Source organism: Alexandromys fortis, unplaced genomic scaffold (assembly GCF_014885135.2).
Source record: "Alexandromys fortis isolate MF-2015 unplaced genomic scaffold, M_Fortis_MF-2015_v1.1 scaffold_7, whole genome shotgun sequence".
Lineage (NCBI taxonomy): Eukaryota > Metazoa > Chordata > Mammalia > Rodentia > Cricetidae > Alexandromys > Alexandromys fortis.
Window position 1 is genome coordinate 450,233 of NW_026067920.1, and position 24,548 is coordinate 474,780.

Genomic DNA, 24,548 nt, shown 5'->3' on the forward strand with positions numbered 1-24,548 from the left:
ACGACAGCCTACAGAATGGGAAAAGATCTTCACTAACCCCACATCTTATAGAGGGCTGATCTCCAAAATATACAAAGAACTCAAGAAACTAGACAGCAAAAGAATAAATAATCCAATAAAAAAATGGAGTACAGACCTAAACAGAAAACTCTCAACAGATGGATCTCAAATGGCTGAAAGACACTTAAGAAAATGTTCAACATCCTTAGTCATCAGAGAAATGCAAATTAAAACAACTCTGAGATTCCATCATTTTTTTTATTGATTTTTATTGAGCTCTACATTTTTCTCTGCCCCCCTTCCTGCCTCTCCCGTCCCCCTTCAGCCTTCCCCCAAGGTCCCCATGCTCCCAATCTACTCAGGAGATCTTGTCTTTTTCTACTTCCCATGTAGATTAGATCTATGTAAGTGTTTCTTAGTGTCCTCATTGTTGTCTAAATTCTCTGGGATTGTAGTTTGTAGGCTGGTTTTCTTTATGTTTAAAAACTACCTATGAGTGAGTACATGTGATAATCGTCTTTCTCTGTCTGGGTTACCTCACTCAAAATAATGTTTTCTAGCTCCATCCATTTTCCTGCAAAATTCAAGATGTCATTTTTTTTTCTGCTGTGTAGTACTCCATTGTGTAAATGTACCACATTTTCCTTTTCCATTCTTTGGTTGAGGGGCATTTAGGTTGTTTCCAGGTTCTGGCTATGACAAACAAAGCTGCTATGAACATAGTTGAGCACATGTCCTTGTGGGACGATTGAGCATCCTTTGGATATATACCCAAAAGTGGTATTACTGGGTCTTGAGGAAGGTTGTTTCCCAATTTTCTGAGAAACTGACATACTGATTTCCAAAGGGGTTATACCAGCTTGCATTCCCACCAGCAATGCAGAAGTGTTCCCTTTTCCCCACAGTCTCTCCAGCATAAGTTATCATCAGTGTTTTTGATCTTGGCCATTCTTACAGATGTAAGATGGAATCTCAGAGTTGTTTTGATTTGTATTTCTCTGATTGCTAAAGATATTGAACATTTAAAAAAAGGACATTTCCTTAAGTGCCTTTCAGCCATTTTAGATTCCTCTGTTTAGAGTTCTCCATTTAAGTCTGTACTCCATTTTTTGTTTAACCGGATTATGTGTTCTTTTGGTGATCAATTTTTTGAGTTTTTGTATATTTTGGAGATTAGACTTCTGTCTGATGTGGAGCTAGTGAAGATCTTTTCCTATTCTGTAGGCTGTCGTTTTGTCTTGTTGACCGTGTCCTTTGCTTTACAGAAGCTTTTCAGTTTCAGGAAGTCCATTTATTAATTGTTTCTCTCGGTGTCTGTGCTGCTGGGGTTATATTTAGGAAGTGATCTCCTGTGCCAATGCGTTCAAGTGTATTTCCCACTTTCTCATCTATAAGGCTAAGTGTGGTTGGCTTTATGTTGAGGTCTTTGATTCATTTGGACTTGAGTTTTGTGCATGGAGATAGATATGGGTCTATTTTCATTCTTCTACATGTTGATATCCAGTTATGCCAGCACCACTTGTTAAATATGCTTTCTTTTTTCCAGTTGATATTTTTTTGTTTCTTTGCCAAAAATCAGGTGTTCAAAGATGTATGGATTGATCCTGGGTCTTCTATTCGGTTACACTGGTTCTCTTGTCTGTCCTTATACCACTAAAAGGCTGTTTTCAGTACTGTAGCTCTGTAGGAGAATTTGAAGTCAGGGATTGTGATGCCTCCAGAAGTTCTTTTCTTGTACAGGATTGTTTTGGCTATCCTGGGTTTTTTGCTTTTCCATATGAAGTTGAGTACCATTCTTTCGAGGTCTCTGAAGAATTTTGCTGGGCACTGCACTGAATCTGTCTGAGATTCCATCTTACACCTGTCAGAACGGCTAAGATCAAAAAACACTAATGATAGCTTATGCTGGAGGGAACACTCCTCCATTGCTGGTGGGAGTGCAAACTTATACAGCCACTTTGGAAATCAGTATGTCAGTTTCTCAGAAAACTGGGAATCAATCTACCTCAAGGGCATATACCCCTCTTGGGCATATACCCAAAGGATTCACATTCAGACCACAAGGACATTTGTTCAATTATGTTCATAGTAGCATTATTTGTAAAAGCCAGAACCTGGAAACAACCTTGATGCCCATCAACTGAAGAATGGATAAAGGATGTGGGGACATTTACACAATGGAGTACTACTCAGCAGTAAAAAACAAGTATATATTGAAATTTACAGGCAATGGATGGAGCTAGAAAAAAAATCATCCTAAGTGAGGTAACCCAGACCCAGAAAACAAACATGGTATGTACTCACTCATATGTGGATGTTAGACATAAAGCAAAGGATAACCAGGCTACAGTCCACAACCCCAGAGAAGCTAAGAAATCAGGAGGACCCTAAGAGAGACATACATGGAGCCCCCTGGGAATGAGAAATAGACAAGATCTCCCAAATAAATTGGAAGCATGGGAGGTAGAGGAGAGGGCAGGAAAGGAGGGGGAGGGGGAAAGGGGAGAGGGAAGAAGAACACGAGGGATTGACTGGTGGCTGACTTGGGAGAAGGACAGAGAGGGAGAGCAAGTAAAGTGGTATCTTGATAGAGGGGCCATTATGGGGTTAGCAAGAAACCTGTCACTAGGGAAATTCCTAGGAATCTAGCAAGGATGACCCCAGCTAAGAAGTGGAGAGGGTTCCTGAACTGTCCTGTAATCAGACTGATGACTACCTTAATTGTCACCATAGAACCTTCATCCACTAACTTATGGAAGCAGATGCAGAGATCCACAGCTAAGCACTGCCTGAGTTCCTAGAGTTCAGTCAGAGAGGCAGGAGTGATATGAACAAAGGGGTCAAGACCATGATGCAGAAATCTATAGAAACAGCTGACCCGAGCTAGTGGGAGCTCACTGGCTCTGGACTGACAGTTGGGGAACCCGCAAAGGACTGAACTAAGTCCTCTGAATGTGGGTGACAGTTGTATGGCTTGAGCAGTTTGTAGGGCCACTGGAAGTGGGACAAGTATTTATTACTAGTGTATGAACTGGTTTTCTGGAACCCAATCCCTATGAAGGGATACTTTGCTCAGTCTAGAAACTGGGGGGGGGGGGGGGGGGGGGGGGGACGTGCNNAAGGGAGGAACGACCTTGTCTTCCTTCAACATGATGTGACAGATTTTGTTGACTTCCCATGGGAGAACTCACCCTCTCTGAGGAGTGAATGGGGAGGTGGGGTGGGGGAAGGTGGGAGCAGCTGGAAGAGGGGAGGGAGAGGGAACTGGGATCAGTATGTAAAATAAAAAAGGATTTTTTAAAAAAAAAATAAAGTCCTCTGGGAATATATAATAGGGCCACTTGTGCCAATGCTCATCCAATATTGGCCCATGTATTTCTAGTTTGTAAGCTGTTACTCTGTAACTCTATGATGTCTCCTTCACTCAGGAATGCGTGGAAGAGCATCTACTTTGTAGCAGGCTCCAATCAGTGCAGTGATCAGAAAGTCAGAAAACAAAGGTCCCCATCTCCAAACTTGTAGTCTTGTAGGAAAACAGCAGAGAGATGGGATGCCCCAGAAAGTTATCCCACTCTGGCTTGAGGCAACATGCAACAGGTCCTACTGTCAGCTCAGAAAACAAAATGCCACCAGGGTAGATGAAAACAGGTACCTTTAATGACTGCACTATCATTTGCAGACAACATAGTCACTGTAGGAAAGTGCAGAGCTGTCAGCTGGAAATACTTCTGGCTTAATGAGCAAAATACTTTCAGCAGTTTGAAATAAGAGCCCTTTGGTCCGGTAGGCGGATGTGACATCTCCACTCTACAAGAACAAAAGCTACCACGTAATACCATCTGCATTCCTAAGACTTTACAGTGAGCAAGCTGCACCTTAACAAGAATGGTTTCCTTCACCAGATAAACGAGATAATGACAACAGTGCCACACAACACGAGCAACTGGACTTCTCAAACAAACTTCTTAATGACAGCCATCAGCAATCCAAACAGAACAGTGGCTAGAAACAACCCACCAATGACAACTGTGCACACTCTATCCTCTGGCCTCCCGAAAGGACAGGCGTTGTGTGACGGGCTGAGGTGTTTGAGGAGACTTAAGTCAATGGTGGCTGCATGAGTGTGTGTGCTGCACCTGGCTGTGAACAACACATGGGAAACCTACTACGGAGACAGAACACTGCTGGCAGCAGCTGGAACACTTCATAAGTCAGGTGACGTTTGATTTGGGCTGGAAAGATGAGTACAATTTTGTCCACCAGATAGACAGAGAAGACTACGTGAAAGGTTCTATGAAGAATTCAGCAAGAATTGGGCATTAGAAAAGCAAAGCTCCTTTAGGACAAAGTCACACATAGGCTTGGCAGAGCAGATGTCACTGGGGACTGATTTAGAAACAAAAGCTATGATACAGTCACTATAGCCTTGAATTTGCCATATTTGGCCTTTGTGAGACCTATGCATAAGGGAGACATACGATTAAGGATAAAATTATAAGTATGCTTTAAGTGTAAAGATGAAGAAAGACCAGAAGAAGTCAGGGTGGCCAACACATGCCTGTAGTTCCACAGTCCCACCATCTGGGAGGCCGAGGCAGTATGATCAGAAGTCAAGGCCTGTCGGAGAGGTATAAGCCTAAGAGGAGAGAACTGGGCCATACTGAAGAGTTAGTCATTCCAAAGTTTCCAAGGCCTTCTGTTCAGGGTAATCATGGAGAACAGCGATCTGGCAGCTGACTGATGCTGTACAATTCCCATCTGACTGACATCAGAGGGAACTTCTGCTTAGAAGCAAGGCTGAGGCTCTGTGTGCTGGGGCCTATTCTTGTCTCTCCCTGTGATAGTGCAGCAGACACGCCTGTCTCTCCTGGGGACTGTGAGAGCCAGTGATTGGTCTCCTTACAATAGTGACAGCTAATCATACAACACCAGAGTCAGACCTGCTCCCCTGAGTCCTCCCAGGGAAAACTGGCAGTCACCATGCCAAAATGGGTATTGGAGTGGGAGTAGGGTTTGGTGTACATGGCATCTTGAATATATTATGTCATATTGTCAGCAATATAGGGGAGCACTGGTCAATATGAAAACCCCTTTACAGAAAAAGTTTCAGAGAAGGAAGTATGGGGGGCCAGAGACCAAAGTCAAACAGCTCATAGGGTTATGAAGAAATGGGGTGGGAAGTTGGGTGGGTGGCACATACCTGAAACTCCCTCACTCTGAATCCTGAAGCAGAAAAAATATAGGTTCATGGCCAGTTTGGGCTGCATGATGACTTTGAGGCCAGCATGGACCTCACAACCAGACTGTCTCTCTACTACTCCCAACAAAGCGAAAAAGAAATTAGGAATTGCTCAACCAGTCCAGCTGCTATGAAATTGTGGGGTCATGTGAGTTTAAATCCTGATGAACCTCAGTGTGATCAGGAAAACAAAGAGAATCTGCCTCATGGGCTGCCGTGGCTAACAGACTGGCCAGCACCACCTGGTACACAGTATGTCCTCAGCTTCTAAGACCACATTCGGTGAAGGCTTCCTGCACAGAGGCCCACAGAGTCACTGCTTTAGGAGCTCACGCTGCCATTCCTGTTAGCCCTGTTTTAACTGAGGAAGGAAGAGCAATACTCACAGTCTCTTCTTATCCACCACACGCTTAACTCGGATGGCTCTTTGTTCAGAGTAAAGCTTACATACTCCTGTTGAAGCAGAAAATACCAGAACAGAGAACATTTAAAATGGCTTCTCAGGCGAAGACATCATTAATACTAATGAGATACTACGGTCTTCAGCTAGCAAAGCTCTATTCTAAATTGCATCTCCTATGAAATACCACATTTGACCTTTAGAAGAAAATGAAATACTTTTTAAGTAATCTTCAACGAAATCCAAAACCGCAGTCCTGTGTTCTTTCACTTGCTGGGAATGTATCTCCTTGTGGGCTGTAAGAGAAAAGGACAGCACTCAGGTCTGTGCTCAAGGACCCCACAGAACAGTCAGCTTCCTCAAAGCTCTTCGTCGAAAGCATGTTCAAAAGCACAGCTATAAACCAGCCTCGTGTCAAGTGAGACTACATTTTTAAGAGTAAGATTTATTAGGGTTCACCAGGTGAGAGATTAAACCCATAGAAACTGCAGTCAAACAATTTATAGCTTATTACAGCACCAGGGGAGCTGAGTTGAACCAGCTCCTTCCGGAATGCTGACCTGGCTGTATTAACAGCCAGTGCTGAGGCTCACCTTCAAATGTCATGCTTAAATCACATGTGCTAGAACACGGACACCTCTGCCTGCACTGCTTTCAGCGTACAGTGACTGCCTTCTCCCCTCAGACACTGAGTGGCACTATCCGTAGTAGCCTGCTCTCCAAGAACCTTTCCCATTGATGAGCCACAAGGGCCAGGCCTATGCCAGTTCCTATGGTGAGACCCTGCTATCAGTGGAAAGGTTGGGTGCAGGCATGATGCCAAGACTTCAGAGAAATACCTCAAATGAACCAACTGAGGTCCAGAGGCAAGAGGTCACCGAAGGTCACAAATGCCTGCCCTTAAGAGTATGGGGCACAGGTTATGTTTTTACTAGAGGGCTGTATAACCTGGGACTCACAAGATGATCTGGATACTCTGCAATGCTGCACACATAATTTTGTGTGATGTATATTTCCTGGTAAGCTTTCATTAGACTCTCAGTTATTTATTGATCAACATTCTCTGAGAAGCTTCTCCACCAGAAGTCAGCCATGAGTCCAACAGCAGCTGGCAATTTTGACCTCCGTAGTTCTGATGTGTGTGCTTAAAAACCACAGAAGACATATGGCTGGGAAGCCTAGCTCCTCCTCTTCGGGGACAAAACCCAGTGAAGGGGAGATAATACTAGGCCCCTCCTGCCAGGCAAGGCTCTAGCATGTTGTAAGAATTCAAGTGATATGCCTAATTACTTTCTATACTGCTTCAAAGAAGTTGAGCCCAGGGAAATGAAGTAACTTGTCCAGGGCCATGGAACTAGCACGTAGCAGAGCTGGGGTGCATTGCTTTAAGTCATGGCTGCAGAGCTTCCTCTCAACCGTGACGTTTCAAATGGGGGCTGATTTTAACAGGACAACTAGATCTTAGAGACTACTGCCATCTGTCCTGCCACTCAGAACATTGTCACACATGCATGTTTCCACAAATACACAAACGCCTGCACACACACAATCTATTCCTCTGGCCTTGGTCTTTTGGTAGGTTATAGATTCTATTTAGAGAGGTCTTTTCCATTCCTGCCTTCCACTTATTTAACTTGAGTGAGGTCTTTTCAGGACTTTGAACAGCTTAGCTTAGAAGATGGACCAGGAAAAAAGGACTTTCAAGTTTTACGTCCTAAATGCCATTCAGAAAGTAAAGGGGATCATAAGTGGCAGCAGTGTGAGTAGTTAACTGTTTGGCACATTCATGGGATCTGTTAGTTTCTTTCGGAGCACTTCACCTTCTGTTCTGAGTTGTTGAATTGCCTCTGAACAGGTCCTAATGAATATCTGGGCATCCTGGTCTATCTGGTCTCGTTCTGTGTCCGTCATCCTCCCATATTCAGACATGGTATGGCTAAAAAAGAGAAGAAAATGTGAGGGTGGCATCAGTGATAACATAATGCAGTCCAGGTAGAGCATTAAGAAAGGTTTCTCTGACCAAGTGACACCGAAGCTGAGACTTGGAGAGGGGCTGGTCAGACCCCCAGGCGGAGCGGAGGCCACGAGGTGCAGTCTTCTAAACAGCTTCCACAGCAGCAGGCCAATCTAACATGCTGCAGCACACAGCTTTGCTGGGAACAGAGGCTCTGCCTGAGGACTGCATAACCTAATAACTATGTTAGAGTCCCAAGCCGTTCACCCTGTAGGGACACCATCCGAGAGTACTTGAAACATATGAGAAACTTCTGTGGGCTGTAGGCTTTAGATTCTAGAAAGCAGTTTTCAAAGCTCACAATAAAAAGTCTCTAGAAATAAATTTCATTTCTCCTGATGCTAAGTTAAACCATCTGAAGTGACCAGGCTGGTAGGGACACCCACTTTCAGTAACAAGATCCTGTACAGTACAGAGCACATGGCTCACAATCACAAGCACTGGGTGAGTGTGGCATCTAACCATGAGGACAAAAGACAAAGTCTTGAGCATTCTATTTCTTTTTTTTTTTAAATTTATTAAAGATTTCTGTCTCTTCCCTACCTCCACCTCCCCTTTCCCTCCCCCTCCCCCAATTAAGTCCCCCTCCCTCGTCAGCCCAAAGAACAATCAGGGTTCTCTGCCCTGTGGGAAGTCCAAGGACCACCCTCCTCCATCCAGGTCTAGTAGGGTGAGCATCCAAACTGCCTAGGCTCCCACAAAGCCAATACGTGCAGTAGGATCAAAAACCCATTGCCATTGTTCTTGAGGTCTCAGTAGTCCTCATTGTCCGCTATGTTCAGTGAGACCTGTTTTAACCCAGGCTTTTTCAGACCCAGGCCAGCTGGCCTTGGTGAGTTCCTGATAGAACATCCCCATTGTCTCAGTGTATGGGTGCACCCCTCGCGGTCCTGAGTTCCTTGCTTGTGCTCTCTCTCCTTCTGCTCCTGATTTGGACCTTGAGATTTCAGTCCGGTGCTCCAATGTGGGTCTCTGTCTCTGTCTCCTTTCATCGCCTGATGAAGTTTAATATTCAGGAGGATGCCTATATGATTTTCTTTGGGTTCTCCTTCTTATTTAGCTTCTCTAAGAACCCGAATTATAGGTTCAATGTCCTTTATTTATGGCTAGAAACCAAATATGAGTGAGAACATCCCATGTTCCTCTTTTTGGGTCTGGCTTACCTCACTCAGGATGGTGTTTTCTATTTCCATCCATTTGCCTGCAAACTTCAAGAAGTCCTTGTTTTTTACTGCTGAGTAGTACTCTAATATGTATATATTCCATACTTTCTTCATCCATTCTTCAATTGAAGGGCATCTAGGTTGTTTCCAGGTTCTGGCTATTACAAACAATGCTGCTATAAACATAGTAGAGCATATACTTTTGTTGTGTGATAAGGCCTCTCTTGGGTATATTCCCAAGAGTGGTATTGCTGGGTCCATGGGTAGGTTGATCCCAAATTTCCTGAGAAACCTCCACACTGCTTTCCAGAGTGGTTGTACAAGTTTGCATTCCCACCAGCAATGGATGAGTGTACCCCTTTCTCCACAACCTCTCCAGCAAAGGCTATCATTGGTGTTTTTGATTTTAGCCATTCTGACAGGTGTAAGATGGTATCTTAAAGTTGTCTTGATTTGCATTTCCCTGATCGCTAAGGAAGTTGAGCATGACCTTAGGTGTCTTTTGGCCATTTGAACTTCTTCTGTTGAGAGATCTCTGTTCAGCTCAGTGCCCCATTTTATAATTGGGTTGATTAGCCTTTTACGGTCTAGTTTCTTGAGTTCTTTATATATTTTGGAGATCAGACCTTTGTCAGTTGCGGGGTTGGTGAAGATTTTCTCCCAGTCAGTGGGTTGCCTTTCTGTCTTAGCGACAGTGTCCTTTGCTTTACAGAAGCTTCTCAGTCTCAAGAGGTCCCATTTATTCAATGCGGCCCTTACTGTCTGTGCTGCTGAGGTTATACGTAGGAAGTGATCTCCTGTGCCCACTTGTTGTAGAGTACTTCCCACTTTCTCTTCTATCAGGTTCAGTGTGTTCAGACTGATATTGAGGTCTTTAATCCACTTGGACTTGAGTTTTGTGCATGGTGACAGACATGGATCTATTTTCATTCTTCTACAGATTGACATCCAGTTTTGCCAGCACAATTTGTTGAAGATTGAGCATTCTATTTCACCTGTGACCCAGATCACAGGTTTCCACTCTGTTGTGAGTGGCTCTGACCACTGGTCTGTCTTATCACCTACCGCACCTCAGAAACAATGGCCTCCCATAGAACTCACCCAACGTTACTTTTTCATGCCATGCTGTTCAAGAGATTATTGTGCCTCCATTCCAAAGCTGCCCTCTACTTTCCTGCTTTGGGACAGAGCTGGGGCCACCTCTGATCCTCACCTCTGCTGCGCTGCTATTTGCTTCTGGCCATGCATTGCTTTTCTCCATTGCATTTACTGTTCCCAGAAATACCAAAAAGTCTTTTTTCCTCCAAAGCTATGTGGAAGTAAGGACTGTTTGCCTTGTGTCTGCTTCCCTGGTAAAATCAGGCAGCACCGAATACCTGACTAACAGCCAGATGCCGAGCACAATTCTCAGTGCTTTATGTGTATCTGATTTCTTATTTAACCTCACAAATCATTCGTTCATTCCCTTGTGTATGTCCTGAGCCCTCTTAGGATAAATACTGCACTAGGGTTCAAAACTGAGTAAGGCCCATTTCTGATCTCCACAAAAGGCACTCAGTTGTTGGAGTGATCAACACGAAAACAGAGAGTACCAAGAACAGCACTGACTGGTGCTGATGTGGAAGTGGTCAGTTCATGTGGGATGGGGTGCTGGGCAGGACAGTAGAGGAGAAGGCGTGCCCTGACAGAGGATGGAGACAAAGACCAGATATGATTCCCCACCTTTTGGGTGGCAGTTTGAGTGAACATACAATATCCACTCCATACTTGGGCACATATGAGTGAAGCAGGCAAAGGAGCAGGCAGGCTGGTCCTGTGTAAACCAGGCACCTGGGTCCAGAGCAGGGCAGCACATGACACGCACTCAGTGCGTCCACACTGATGTGTCTGGCACCTGGTGACACCATTCCTCATATAACAGTGTTACAGTGAGCACTTATTTAAAACTCAAACACAGACACTCCACCCTCCATTCCCAGTGCTGGCTTCCCTAGCAGGACGGTCACTGGAGGATTGTAAACAGAGCCATTTGCACATTGTTTCTTCATAGCAGATTGCCTCAAGACTGAAGAATCCTGACCTCAAGTGTTCCAGTCACAGCTAAGAGACCACTGCCACTGTCCAAGAGAATTAGAAACGCTAGGTGCAGGCAGTGTCTATAGGTGTGAGGGTGACAGATCTAAGAGACACTGACAGGCAACATGGACTGCCTGGGAACGGAGGCAAAGGAGCAGCCTAGAATGCAGCTATGTGTACACAAACAAGCATCACAGTCAGGACAGAGGGCTCAGGCTGGAGGGAAGGAGCTTATGGTACTGAGCCAAAGGTGTCACACCGAATTTAGGGCTTTACAAGTGGGGAGCTAGCACACTTAAAAGAGGGCTCCCTACTCTGCTGCTCCACTGTGTTTTAAGAGCATGAGACACCCACAGTGTGCATTTGAAACAGCAGGCCAAAGTTATCAAGACCACAAGTCAAGTTACAATAACAAAATCATTACTATTCTGAAAAGGTTAAATATCTTATAAACAATTCCAAACTATTCTCATGGGACATGTATACATAAACATCAAGTTTTATTTCCTTGATTATGAGGAGAAATAATTTTGTTACAGATCTCAATATAGCTAAGTAGTAGATTCAATTAGAGGAGACTATGTTATATATGAATTTGAATTGGTCAATTTACTTCAGGAGGAAGGTGGTGGAAAGTGAAAAAATACAAGTTTATTTGCTGGTTCAGAAACTTAAAGGAACATGTTTCTCCTTCTGACTTAGTTGGCGGTGCATGAAGAAACAATAAATTCAGGGTCAAAACCTCACTGCCCTTCTCCTGCCTATAGTTTTATATAGAAGCTGCCCTGCATTGAGGGTAAAGAAGAGGAAGAAAATAGCAAAGGCTTTACTGTTCCAGATGCTGAAGGCTATGGCAACAGTTAGGACTACAGCTTTGTTTTTTCTGGAAATGTTAGAGACACAGCAAATTTATAGGGTATACTGGGCATATAATATGCATGGTCAATACACATTATAAAATTAAATTGTTAATACCTAGGCTACACACAGGAGCTGAATGCAGACCCTGCTTTCAATAAATTATCAAATAGGTGACATCGACAGGCCTATGCATATAGATGTGTTATATCACACAACACAGGTTAATATTCAGCAATCTTTCCATGAACTCACATTGACCACTGTTCTAATCTAGGGCACTCTTTACATTTACCTACTTAATTCTCAAAACTTCCAGATAGGTGCTGTTATATTTCCATTTTACAAATGAAGCAATTGAGTCAAAGAAAGGCTATCTAACTTGCTAAGATTACACAACCAGTTATTAACAGAGATGGTTTTTGACCAAGGCAGCCTGCTCTGGAGTCTTAACTTCATCAATCTCTACAATACTTCTTAGGAACAAGGTCACATTAGGTTACTCTCGCCTCAATCTTACTATGTAGCTGAGGAAGGCCTTGGAATTCTGGTTCTACTTCCCAAGTGCTGGGATTACCATGTGTGTCACCATGGGCAATGAGGCAGGCGTGTTTGGACCAGGATGCCTGTTTCCCATACTGGTATGTGTGTAGGGGGTGGTGGATGGGTGGAACCCACAAACTGATTCTTAAAAGAGAGGCATGATTGAGGGAGGTAAGAATAAGACCCTAGGTAACAATGAAAGCCGGAGAGGAGGAGAGGACTTCAAACTGGCTGCAACACAGGATAGGTGGGACTGCTGTCTTTAGCAGTCTTCAGAGCTAGCCAGAAACTCTGGAGCCAATGAAATGGCTGGGTTACAAAGAGAAATGAAGTGGCAACATGTTACACGGAACAGCAGTGAAAGGTCAGGCCTGGAGCTACTGACTTCAAGCTAAGAATCTTGCCTTGTTCATCTCCATGTTCATTTGCTTGCTTGTTTGTTACTTAAAGCTGGGGCTGAACCCAGGGCCTCACACATAACAGCAAGTGTTTACCACTGAGTTAGCCATGTGCCCAGTCTGTCTTGTCTCTGTTTCCTAGCACTTATAATGGGTAGGGGGTATGATAAATTTCTGTTGAACTCTAATTTCAGAGCTTCTGAGTTTGGTGGAGTATCCCCTGAAACCCCAGGACTGGGAAGAGGAGGCAAGAGGACCAGGAGTTCAAGGTTAGCTTGGGCTACATAGAAAGAGCTCCTCTCCCCATTTCAACAAGGCAGACATAAAGAAGGGAGGAGAATGGCAGAGTTTGGGTGATGGCAGAAGGTTCAAAAAGGAGGAACCAGGGATGTGAAACTGCCTGAAACAGAACAGCTATTGCAAGCAAAACTTAAGCAGACCCTGAGATCTGGGCCTCTGTGCTCAAAAAGGAAAGCAGAAAGCACTAGGAGCTGAGGCAAACAAGCTCAGCAGAAAAGAAGTAATGCTCTGAAGACAGAATGCCCGTGACTGACCGGGACGGGGGGCAAGGGCTCTTCTCTCTGTGCTTAAGATCTCGAGGAATGCACGGAGATCTAAAGGAATGATGACTGGTCTCTTCAGTGCCGCACCTAGTGAAAGTAGAGTCACTGAACTTGGAACACAGACCCACCCAACAGCCCCACTCAGATGTTTACTTTGCACTGCACATATGCTTAAAGCTGAGCCCTGGCCCCTCTCTCCACAATGCCCTCCAGTAGCTTTCCCCAGGATGTGCTGCTAGCAGTTCATTCCTTCTTGTTGCTCAGGCCCAAACCCTGACATTATCCCTAGCTCCCCTTTACCTCTTGGTCTGTATAGATAGATCTATTTACACATTCTGTTGGCTCTACCTTCAGAACATTCCTCAGAATCTATCCACCAACATCTCCCATTCAATCTGCAACTGAAGCTGACTCTAGGGTCTGCTGCTTCTGCCCAGCCCCTCCTCGTCTGCTCGGCACACCAGTCACACAGGTGCTCTAACAGATTTGGATCCTGTGAAGCCCTATGCATAGACCTTCCAAAGCTCCTAAGACCAAAGCAGTTCTTGAGAAACTCTCTTGGCTCATCTCACCCACCTCAGGCCTTGGCTCAGGCTCATGAGCCTTCTGCTCCTTCACCTTCTAAGCATGTTGCACATGGACCCTGGTGTCTGAATAAATGACTCTTCACTTCCAGTTACTTCTCCCTACTCTGCTCCTATGGGAGCACTGAGGTGAAAGGGGTCAAAGGCTCCCAGTTCAGAAAGGCGCTGGCTTCTGAAAGAATACAGAACCTGCCACCAGGGCAGACCTATACAGCACTGGTCCAAACGTACTGGACTAAGATCCTCCGGCTCCATAGTCCCAGTTAATGGAGCCCATTCGATAGAGAGAGAGAAGGTCTGATAAAGGTTAATCTGAGAACACTGACTACTCAGGAAGGAGGGGAGTCCACAGAAACACTACACAGACCCACTTGACCTTGGATACTGGAAATTGATGGTGCTGTTACTCTTTTAGTAGCAACAACAAAAACCAACAAAGTTGTTTTCCCAAGTGGTACTGTTTTGTTGCCAGGGTTTTATGGAAAAAGCACAGAGTGGGTAGATTATTTTAATTAAGGTCATTCTAAGATCCAGCCAGAGGCTGCCTAGGCTTCATGCTGTTCTGCTCTAGTAAAATGTCATTATTAAAAAAATTAAATGGGTCAATAAAGTCTGAGCTCTACATTCTGGAAAAAATTATAGCTTCCTAATTATGTCAAACTAACAAAGCCTCATGGTCTGAAGGCAATATTTCTACCCATGCTCTTTCAATTCTGTGATTACACTGCTTATAAAATGTTCCTAGGAACAGGCCAAGGCCAGCACATCATACTGGGAGGGAGGCTGTAAAACTGCAAAGCTGGCAACACTCTACAACCTTCAGAAAAGAGAACTTGGTGGAAGTGGATGAGGGAGGCTAGTGGGGCACTAGTCCCTTGTCCTGGCACTTCTGTGTGCATTAGCTTCCCCAGAGTGAATCTAGGTTTCTCCCTCTTCAGCCTCCCAAGAGAGGAGCAGGAATTTCCCTGATGGGTACCCTGGCTAAAGGAACTGGGCATGTACCTAGCCCCACCCCCATCTCACCCTCATCTCCAGATAGGTCTGCCCCTGTGGGCAGTCAGCAGAGATTCCCTTTATTCCACTGTCTCCTAGCAAAGGCACCTGGCTGCTAGCTGGGAGCCAGGGACTATGACTCTCCATGGCACTAACCTGATTAAGTCACCTACAGTCTTAAGTTCTGTTTGTTGGCCTAGTTTACTCCCATCCAGACTCTGTTTGATGGTTAGGGCACTATGAACCATCAGAGTTATTTAAGTCAACCATCACTTACCAAGGGACTTTTTTTGCTGGGAATTCACACATTTAATCCTCATGAGACTATGACTCACATTGCATCAGAAAGAAGCACAGAGAAGTGATGTGAGTTGTACACACTGACTGATACCCAGCCAAACTGGACAGAAGTATGTCTGGTCCCAAAGCCCATGCTCTTTCAAAGGCAGCAGACCACGATACGATTGAACTGGGGTGTAAGGGTTAGCAGAGAAGACTAAATTTCTACAAGATGCTGGGCTAGTTAAGAGTAAAGAAGCTTCAGGGACATAGTTCCATGTGCTGCTCAAAGAGGCTAAGGATGTGCTTAAGCTATAGCGCTGGCAAGATGAAGTCCAGTCCCTAGGGATTAGCCCCAGCATTTGCTACCACAGTGGCTGGGAAGAGAGAGGCTTGGGGCTGCAGTGGGCTGAACTGAGATGTCAGTTTACTGTGCAGTTCAGGAACCCTGGGATTCCATCACAATCATCTTCAAAATCGACTAGAACGGCAGGCACCATTCTCCAAACAGCACTGAAACTGGAATTTCACATCATTTCAAAGGCGACAAAAAGTTATCTTCTTTTATCTCACCCCCAACCATTTCCACACGTGAAACTGACCTTAGCTAAGAGCCTGTATAGAAACAGGCAGTAGGCGAAGCTAGCCTGGAACAGGATACTGCAGTTTGGAGACTAGATGGCTTTAGGTGACTGTGACAGCACTGGCCTGAGCCACACCACCTTCCATACCCCTCACCATCCACCTGGGTCAGATGCTTTTCCAAGGCAATGGAAGTGTGAACAAGAGGCCTTTAACTTCTAATGTGGATTAAACCCCACATTAAAAAAAAAAACCCACTTCTGTCTTTGTAACAAAAGTAGCTTGGAACTCTTGACCCTTTCTCCTCTTTTCCTTATTCAAAATCTTGCATCTCTTAACAGCCAGAATTTTCCCATGTTTACAGTTACATTTAACACACTCAAGCCTCAGCACAATGCTCTTCATAGTTCTGGCTTTTGTGGAAAATTAGCTTATTCTGGGCACATAAACATCCTTGTTCTTTTTGTATCGTGCCCCTTGGTGGGGTGGATCCTTCTTAGTTTCTCCTCCTGTTGCTATGACAAAAGCAACTTCAAAGAGTGGAAGGCTTTATTCCAGCCTTTATTCCAGTTCAAGGTAGGGTCCATCGTGGAAGGCATGTCAAGGCAGCAACAGCCTGACTCAGATGATAACACTGCACCCACAATGGGGAAGCAGAGGGCAACGAAAGCTAGTGCTCAGCTCACTCTGTCTCAAACAGTTCACAATCCCCACCTAGGGAAGGGGTCTTGCCTACAGCTATGGTTAACCTGACCTAAATAATTCCCCACGGGTACTCAGAAGCTTATCTCCGCGGTGACTTGGAGTGTGGTCAGGTCAGTTGGCAACACTATCACAGAGCTCCACACATGTCTAGGAGGGCCTCAGGAACGGTCAGCATGCCTGTGTGAGTGCCACTGGCAGGGCACAAGACTTTCAAGAAAGGTCTATAGAATTGCACCTGCAGCCTCAGTTGTCAGAGACAAGGAAAGGAGCTGGAAATTACTAGGTTATAACCATTTGCATTTCCTCAAATTATTGCAGCTTCTGGTTAGCAACCTATAGAGTTAGTACCTGATGCAGGGACACCTTCAGAAATAAAATGTACACTGCCACCTAGTGTTCACCAGCCAGCTAATAGAGAACTTTATGCCAGTACTATGCAGCAGGACATCTCAGGGCATTCTGAGCACTAAAATGAAATACGTCTAAAAGCATAAAATTGCTTGTTCAGTTTGGGGACTGCTCATCTTCACCTAAAAGAGCAGTTTTGGCTGCTGGGCTAATGCTCTGAGAGGAGGCTCCTCCCAGCACTGCTGCATGTCTCACAGCAGGACAGACACCGCTCCAGGGGCTGCAGGCATACTCACTGGACACACGGATTCCCTCCCTCCTTTTGGTCATTTGGGTGACTCAGGTCTTTCAGATCTCAGCTCAAGTGTCACTCCTTCAAAGACATGTTTCTTGACAAGGCCAGGGTCTTCCAAACCCTGGAGCTCTATTTTTTGTGGTGCCCCTCCTGTTACAGTGCTGCCTGCTTGTGTGACAAAGAGCAAAATGGCATGGAGTGGAGTATGTCATGTGACGGGCACTTAGTAAAAATGAGCACAGAGAATTCAAGGACTAAATGAGATAAAATAAGCATTAGTACAGTGCACCTCACAGATGACCAAAGGACGACTGTGTGGGGAGACAGAACTGCCGTCTGATGCAGTAAGTCTTTCTCTGTACTGCAAGCTCCCAAATAAAGACGGAGAGACTTATTAATTATGAAAATTCAGCCTTAGCTTAGGCTTGTTTCTACCTAGCTCTTATAGCTTAAATAATCCATTTCCATTAATCTATGTGCTGTCACGTGGCTTGTGGCTTTTATCTCTCCTCTTACATTCCTGCTTCCTCTTCATCCAGCTGATAACTCTGCCTTTCTTCTTCCCCGAGTCTTCTCTGTCCCCAGAAGTCCTGCCTAACCTCTTCCTACTTAGATATTGGCCATTCAGCTCTTTATTAAACCAATCACAGGGACACATCTTCACACAGTGTAAAGGAATATTCTACAACAGTCTGACTATAAAGGGGTCCTCAAAATGTCTGTGTAGGAAGCCTGGTCCCTAGCTGGTTAGTACTGAATCATGACTGGATCGTCAGTCCACAAACAGCATCAAGGAGCTACTGGTAAGTGGTGCCCGTCTAGAGGAAGCATATCAGTAGACATATCTTTGAAGGGTGGTAGCTATCCCATTTCTCTCAGTTCTTGGTTGAGATGTGAGCAACTTTGCACTGACAAACTCTCTGCCATGACTTTCTGCCTTATAGGCCCACAGTAATAAAGTTAACTGACCATGAACTGAGACCTGGAAACAAAATAAACCATCTCTATGTTTTAAGTTGCTCTCTCAGGTATTTGTCATAGGGATGAAAATCTGACTAACACAATAATTATGGCACATTTCAAATGCAAAGTAGAGACAAATAAGACAAAAGAGCCAAGAAAACAACCAAAGTTTTATGGTAGAAGTTAAGAAAAAGAAACAAAAGCTGGAATAGTCAGAGGAGGTGAAAATACAGTTGGACTTCTGCATTTACAGTGCATTCTTATAGACAACTACACTGTGAACACATGGGCTCTTCTCTGTGTTCCTTATGCTGCAGCAGAAAGTATTTCAAGAGCACTGACCCTGTGATGGACACCATCAGACATCTGCAGGTGATTCCAGTAAGCACACACAAGCATGCAAACACTCTGCCATTCTGTGAAGGTCTTGAACACCTCTATGATGCAGGATCCAATGCCCCATGGACACCAGGGGAAAAAACACACTGTTTTAAGACATTTTAGGAGCTAACTTGAAGCATGATGAGATGCTATTTCACACTACTTATAATGGCTATAATGAAAGACTGCCCACACAAGACATTGGTGTGGATGTGGAGAACCGGCAGCTCTCCCCTGTTGTGACGGGTTATGTGAAATCACTTTGCAAACTGTTTGATAGTTGATTTTAAATGTTCCAGTCCACTGCACCATTGGGCTCTGGCTTGGGGGTTTGTTTTAAGGCTGCCAGATGAACGATCTAGCAACCTCTCACCTTGCTATTTATGAACATTAGTGTTCATAAAGACTTCAGGGGGCACTCAGTTATAGCAGCTCCTCCATTTATAATAGCACAGAACTAGAAACACCCATTTCTTATGTAAATGAATAATCAAATTATGATAATTCAGCTCAATGTAATACAAAAATAAAAGAAATAAGAAAATAAATGGGTATTTGGGGTACTAGAAGGTAAGCACATGGGTGTGCTCTGTGTGACTCCATTTACACACAGTTTGAGAGAAGCCACTGGATTTGATAATGAGCAAGTCAGAAAATGAACCTGAGAGAACAGAGATGGCAATGGAGCTTTCTTTGCGGGATCCCAGTGCAACAAATGGTGATGCTGGTGGGTACACATCAGTGCTCTGAAAACACACCAAATCCAGCCCTCAGGTCCAGTTCTGTAGTTCTGTGCAATCTGGAAGTTAAGAATGTTTTGTTGTTGTTGTTGTTTTTCAAAGGTAATAAACAAATAAGGTATGTGCCAGAAAGCATGCAGGGCCCACAAAGTCTGAGGTGCAACCCTCTTTACACTGATGTTTGGAGAGAAATGAAACAGTATTGGTTAGGGAGGAAGCAAGATAAGTACGTAAGTGGAAAGAAAGAAGAGTGCCAATCCATCAAAACCAATGGGAACCATGTATGTAGCTGGATTTCAGAGGCATTGGAGATGGAAGGACGGGGCTCAAGTGGGACTTTCACCGTCTCTGCTGTGGATGGAAACGAGGAAGAAAGAGCAAAGCAGGAAGGACACAATCCTGCCTGCCAGGGAATTCAAACTTCAGAGAGGAGTCTACCAGGAGGATATCTCAAGGGGCCGGTCCTAACCACACTATGTAAAAACTGTGAACATCTGCAGCACTCCTAGCCCCATGGCTTGTTCCATCTTTACCCGTTACCATAAATTCTTTGCCAGTCCTCTAGAATGCAGGCTGTAAAAAGGAGAGACAGTTTTCTGTCTTACTCCCTGATGTGCTCTAAGCCTCTAGAATTGCAGAAGGCCCTGGGCAGGTGTTCACAGATCCATGTAAGGGTGCAGGTCAGGCTGGGGAAGCCCCTTCAAGGTCAATGCCAGATGGCCTGTGGCTGTGGGAGGCTGTGCTGTGCACTGCAGGCTGTTTGGCATGCCCCACACTGCCTGATGCCAGTAGCACTCCTCTTGCTGCTAGGACAAAATCTCTTAAGATGCTGCCAAAACCCCTGTGGACAAGAACCAGTGGCTAGCCATGGGCCTTGGGGAGATGAGGGATCATTCATGTATTATTTGACAAACACTAATGGAGTGCAATGTATAGCTGAAGCATTATAAAAAATGAATGCAAAGTTGATAAGGTCTCGGATCTCACAAAATTTACAAAGTAATGACAAAAACCTACTAGCCGATTAAATAGTTATACACTGTGACTCATGTTCAAAGAAAAAAAAATACATGTTGGGAAAATAAACAGGAGAGATTTGTCGGGGGTGGTCTTAGAGAGGGCCTCTTAGAAGACACAGTTTAATTAAAGCCTTAGCATGCATGGGCATGGTCTGTCCTCCACATGCTATACAGTATAGAAGCTGAGGGCTGAAGCTGAAAGGGGGATGTGTGGAAGGAAGTAAGAAGTACTTCATCTGGGCATGTCCTGAAGCTAGAAAGAGCCTGGAGCCTTCTAGGAAGGCTGGCAAGGCCGGAGGTTCATAGCAGAAAGGGTCCAGGAGGCTTGGGTTGAGAGGAGAAGGTGCACCAATACCAATGCTGTGGATCTACTCAGATGGCAATGAAAGCAAATGGCTACTGACTAAAACTTCACCACCAGGAGGAATGTGAACAGAAGTACACAGGAGGACGAGTAAAGCCTTCATGAGATATGCTGTAAGCCAGACAGCTCTGTTTCTGTCTCCAGGAAGTGCCAAAAGAAGGAGATTCTCATTAGAAAGAGAAATGGTGAGAAAAGCACAAGCCAGTGACAGACACAAGGGTGAGGGCTGGACATAGGCTCACAACAACGCTTCCAAACCAGAAAAGCCAGAGTCACAGGTAGGGATGGCCAAACATAGGAAAAAGTAGCCTGGGAGAGCCTTAAAAACCTGCCCCTCCCCAGGTTCAGATGACATGGACACATGTGTCCACACCTTTGTGCACAGTACTGTCCACATTCAGGCAGCAAGTGTCATCCATTAGTAGAAAATGGTACCGACAAAGAAACACACAGACTGTCAGAGACTGTTGCTGACATGTGGCAACTAGTGACTTGGTGCAATCCTGCCATGGTGGTTTTGCTTCACTCTGCAGATATTCATTTACCCGTAGCCTAATTGAAGTGCTGGGGAGTGTTTATCACCTCAACAGAAGCTGGAGTCATCTAGGAAGAGGGAATGTAATTGATGCCTCCATCAGATTGTCTGTAGTCAAGACTGAAAGGCATTTTCTTCATTAGTGATTGATGTGATGTCACCCCGGCAGGTGGTCCAAGGTGTATAAGAAAGTGGGATGAGCAAGCCATGGGAAGCAAGGCAGTAAGCAGTGTTCTTCCGTAGCCTATGCATTAGTTCCTGCCTCCTGGTTTCTGCTTAGGGTCCTGGCCTGGCCTCTCTCAATCACATTCTTGATATAGAAGTATAAGATCATATAAACCTTTTCCTTCCCAAGATGCTTTTGGTCATGATGTTATCACTGTAAAAGAAAGCAAACTAGGACGCTGACCTTCCCCACTTCAAGTGTGAGACAGTAAAATGCACAACAGAAAGGAATGCAGCCACCAAAGTCACAGAAATAAGAACCCACTTACCTGTAAGCATTAATATACTCCTTCCTGTGTTCCAGGAGAAAATCTCTCAGCTTCCCAATGTGAGAAATCTACAATGGAAAAGATGGCAACACTTTACATGGACAGGTGCACACTGAGTGGGCATATTTCTCCACACAGCAGAGCACAGCTGCAGGGAGACTGCACTGTGAACTCAGGAACTTGTTTCTCATTTTGCTGGGAGAGGTGAATGCTAAAAAAAAAAAAAAAAAAAAAAAAAAAAAAGTCTAGCCATATAGCTCAGGATGGCCTTGATATTGTGGTCCTCCTGCCTCCAAACTCAGAGTACTGGGATGACAAGCATGAGCCACCATAGCCAACTCACAGTTTGGGGTTTAGGATCTCATGGTCACTACTACACTAACTCTATCATACTAACTCTCATGGGCCTCGGGCTCTGCAAATGGCTGCTTCTTCCTAACTGTAGTGACCTATTATGTTAGGCAGACCAGATAGTGCACCTCCTGAGCTCAATAAGGGGCAATTCTTTTTTTTTCTTTTTTTTTTTAATTGAGAAAAGGAAAAAAAAAAGTTTCCGCCTCCTCCCAGCCTCCCATTTCCCTCCCCCTCCTCCCGACCTTCTCCCCCTCCCCCCACTCCTTTCCCCCTCCCCCCACTCCGCTCCCCCTCCCTCTCCAATCCAAAGAGCAGTCATGGTTCCCTGCCCTGTGTAAAGTCCAAGGTCCTCCCCCCTCCGTCCATGTCTAGGAAGGTGAACATTCAAACTGGCTAGGCTCCCACCAAGCCGGAACATGAAGTAGGATCAAAACCCCTTGTCATTGTCCTTGGCTTCTCATCAGCCCTCATTGTTCGCCATGATCAGAGAGTCCGGTTTTATCCCATGCTTTTTCAGTCACAGTCCAGCTGGCCTTGGTGAGCTCCCAATAGATCAGCCCCATTGTCTCAGTGGGTGGGTGCACCCCTCGTGGTCCTGACATCCTTGCTCGTGTTCTCCCTCCATCTGCTCCTCATTGGGACCTTGGGAGCTCAGTCCAGTGCTCCAGTGTGGGTCTCTGTCTCTATCTCCATCCATCACCAGATGAAGGTTCTATGGTGATTTGCAGGAGGGATGAGGAACGTCATATGCTTAACAACAGCACATTTTCATCTAATGAGTTCATTAAAACAGAGTAAAGCGGTCAGGCAGTGATGGCACACATCTTTAATCTCAGCACTAGGGAGGCAGAGGCAGGCAAATCTCTGTGAGTTCCAGGACAGCCAGAGCTACATTCAGAAACCCTGTCTCAAAAATTAAAACAAAAGAGTGAAGCTTACTCAGGATTAAATGTAATCCTTGCTAAATTAAAAAGTTACTTGATATCATCAGGAGCCCCTCCCTTAAGATTGCTGGGAGAATTAGTTGTCTTCACAGAAGTGGCTGGGTAGGATGCCCATGCTCCAGTGGTCAGCCCTCCACCTCTGCACATGAGGACAGCACCAGATTATAAGTTATGAAAAGGAGAGATGAACTTGGGGGAGTATAATGTTTGGGGGCCTAAGGTAAGCTGGAAGGGGCCAATATGATAAAAAAATATATACTGTATACATGCATGAAATCACCAAAGAATTCGTTTAAAATGATATTAAACTCAACATCAGCATACTATATAAAATATTTAAATGCCAAGAATGAAACACAACAAGGAGACATTAAGATTTCTTTGTGAGTGTGTGCAGGTACGTGTACATGCAATGTGGAGGCTAGAGGCTGATGTCAAGTGTCTCCCTCAATCACTCCTACACCTTACTTGAAGGCTTCCCATTCAGTGCTTTCTTAATTCTAGGCATTTGAAGGTGAGAGATTTCTGGTTAAAAGAATGACTAGTGGGCCAGGCAGTGGTGGCGCACGCCTTTAACCCCAGCACTCGGGAGGCAGAGGCAGGCGGATCTCTGTGAGTTCGAGGCCAGCCTGGTCTACAAGAGCTAGTTCCAGGACAGGAACCAAAAGCTACAGAGAAACCCTGTCTCGAAAATCAAAAAAAAAAAAAAATGACTAGTAAGAGATACCTAGAGCAACAACAGTCTCTAGCTACTGCATCTAAGTACTTGCAGTGTTCATTTATGTTCTACTTAATGCTGTAAGAGCACATTAAAAACCATCAGAATAAAGCCTGACTCAGAACCTCCTCCAGGGCAGATAGAATCTCAAAGCTCTGCATGCACTAGCTTGTGATGCTGCTGCAAACCTCCCAGGAGGAAGGAACTATCATGTGCCCATTCTACCAGGGAGAAGACTGAGTCAGAGAGAGATCCCCCTGGCTCAGAGACACAAGGGTCTTTTTTTTTTTTTGTATGGAAGCCAGGCAGTCTAAGTACCATGCCTTATTTCTCCAATACCTGACTGACAAGGAGGACGAGGAGGAACTGGAGGCCATATGAGCTGGCAGTTCCCTTCTGGTGTGTCCATTCCTCCACATACTACACAGTCATAAGAACCCATGAACTACCAGACACCTGCATGCTCAGTAAGAAACACCTGAGCAGCTACAAATATGCTATGATCTGCACCCCTACAGCATTTGTATAATTTGGACATCATCCACTACTTCAATTACTAAATGTGTAAACAGGCCCTGCACAAGGTCACAAGGCCAGGGAGCAACAGAACTAGAAGAGATCAAAAATCAGACACAAAGGCAATGTTTATTCTGTACTGAACTTGAGTTTTCATGTGGGAATGCTTGCATTTGTTGATTTAAAAAAATACTTCATTTAAAAATTTTTAAGATTTATTATTACTTGCACATATGTGCTAAGATATGTGTGCCATTGTGCACGTGTGGATGTCAGAAGACAACTTGGTTGTGTCAGCTGTCCTCCATTGTTACATGGGTTCCAGAGCTCAAATTCAAGCCATCATGCTTGGGCAGCAAGAATTGGGCTGAGTCATCTTATCTATCCTAAAACATCTTTTTAAAGTCAAAATCTTTTTTTTTTTTTTTTAATTAATTTATTTATTTATTTATTAAACATTTCTGTCTCTTCCCCACCGCC

General features: G+C 44.7%; 1 protein-coding gene across 3 annotated transcripts in view; it reads right to left on the bottom strand.

The window, feature by feature from the left end:
* The window catches only part of Stx18 (syntaxin 18), a 104,244-nt gene that overhangs the window by 25,437 nt on the left and 54,259 nt on the right, over positions 1-24,548 (bottom strand). For all 3 annotated transcript variants that reach the window (XM_050141374.1, XM_050141371.1, XM_050141373.1), the window contains exons 2-5: positions 21,537-21,604; positions 7,460-7,575; positions 5,858-5,935; positions 5,626-5,692 (exon numbers count right to left, since the gene is read on the bottom strand). In XM_050141374.1, coding sequence (XP_049997331.1) covers positions 5,626-5,692; positions 5,858-5,935; positions 7,460-7,575; positions 21,537-21,604 — 329 coding nt within the window. The remainder of the gene's footprint in view (positions 1-5,625; positions 5,693-5,857; positions 5,936-7,459; positions 7,576-21,536; positions 21,605-24,548) is intronic.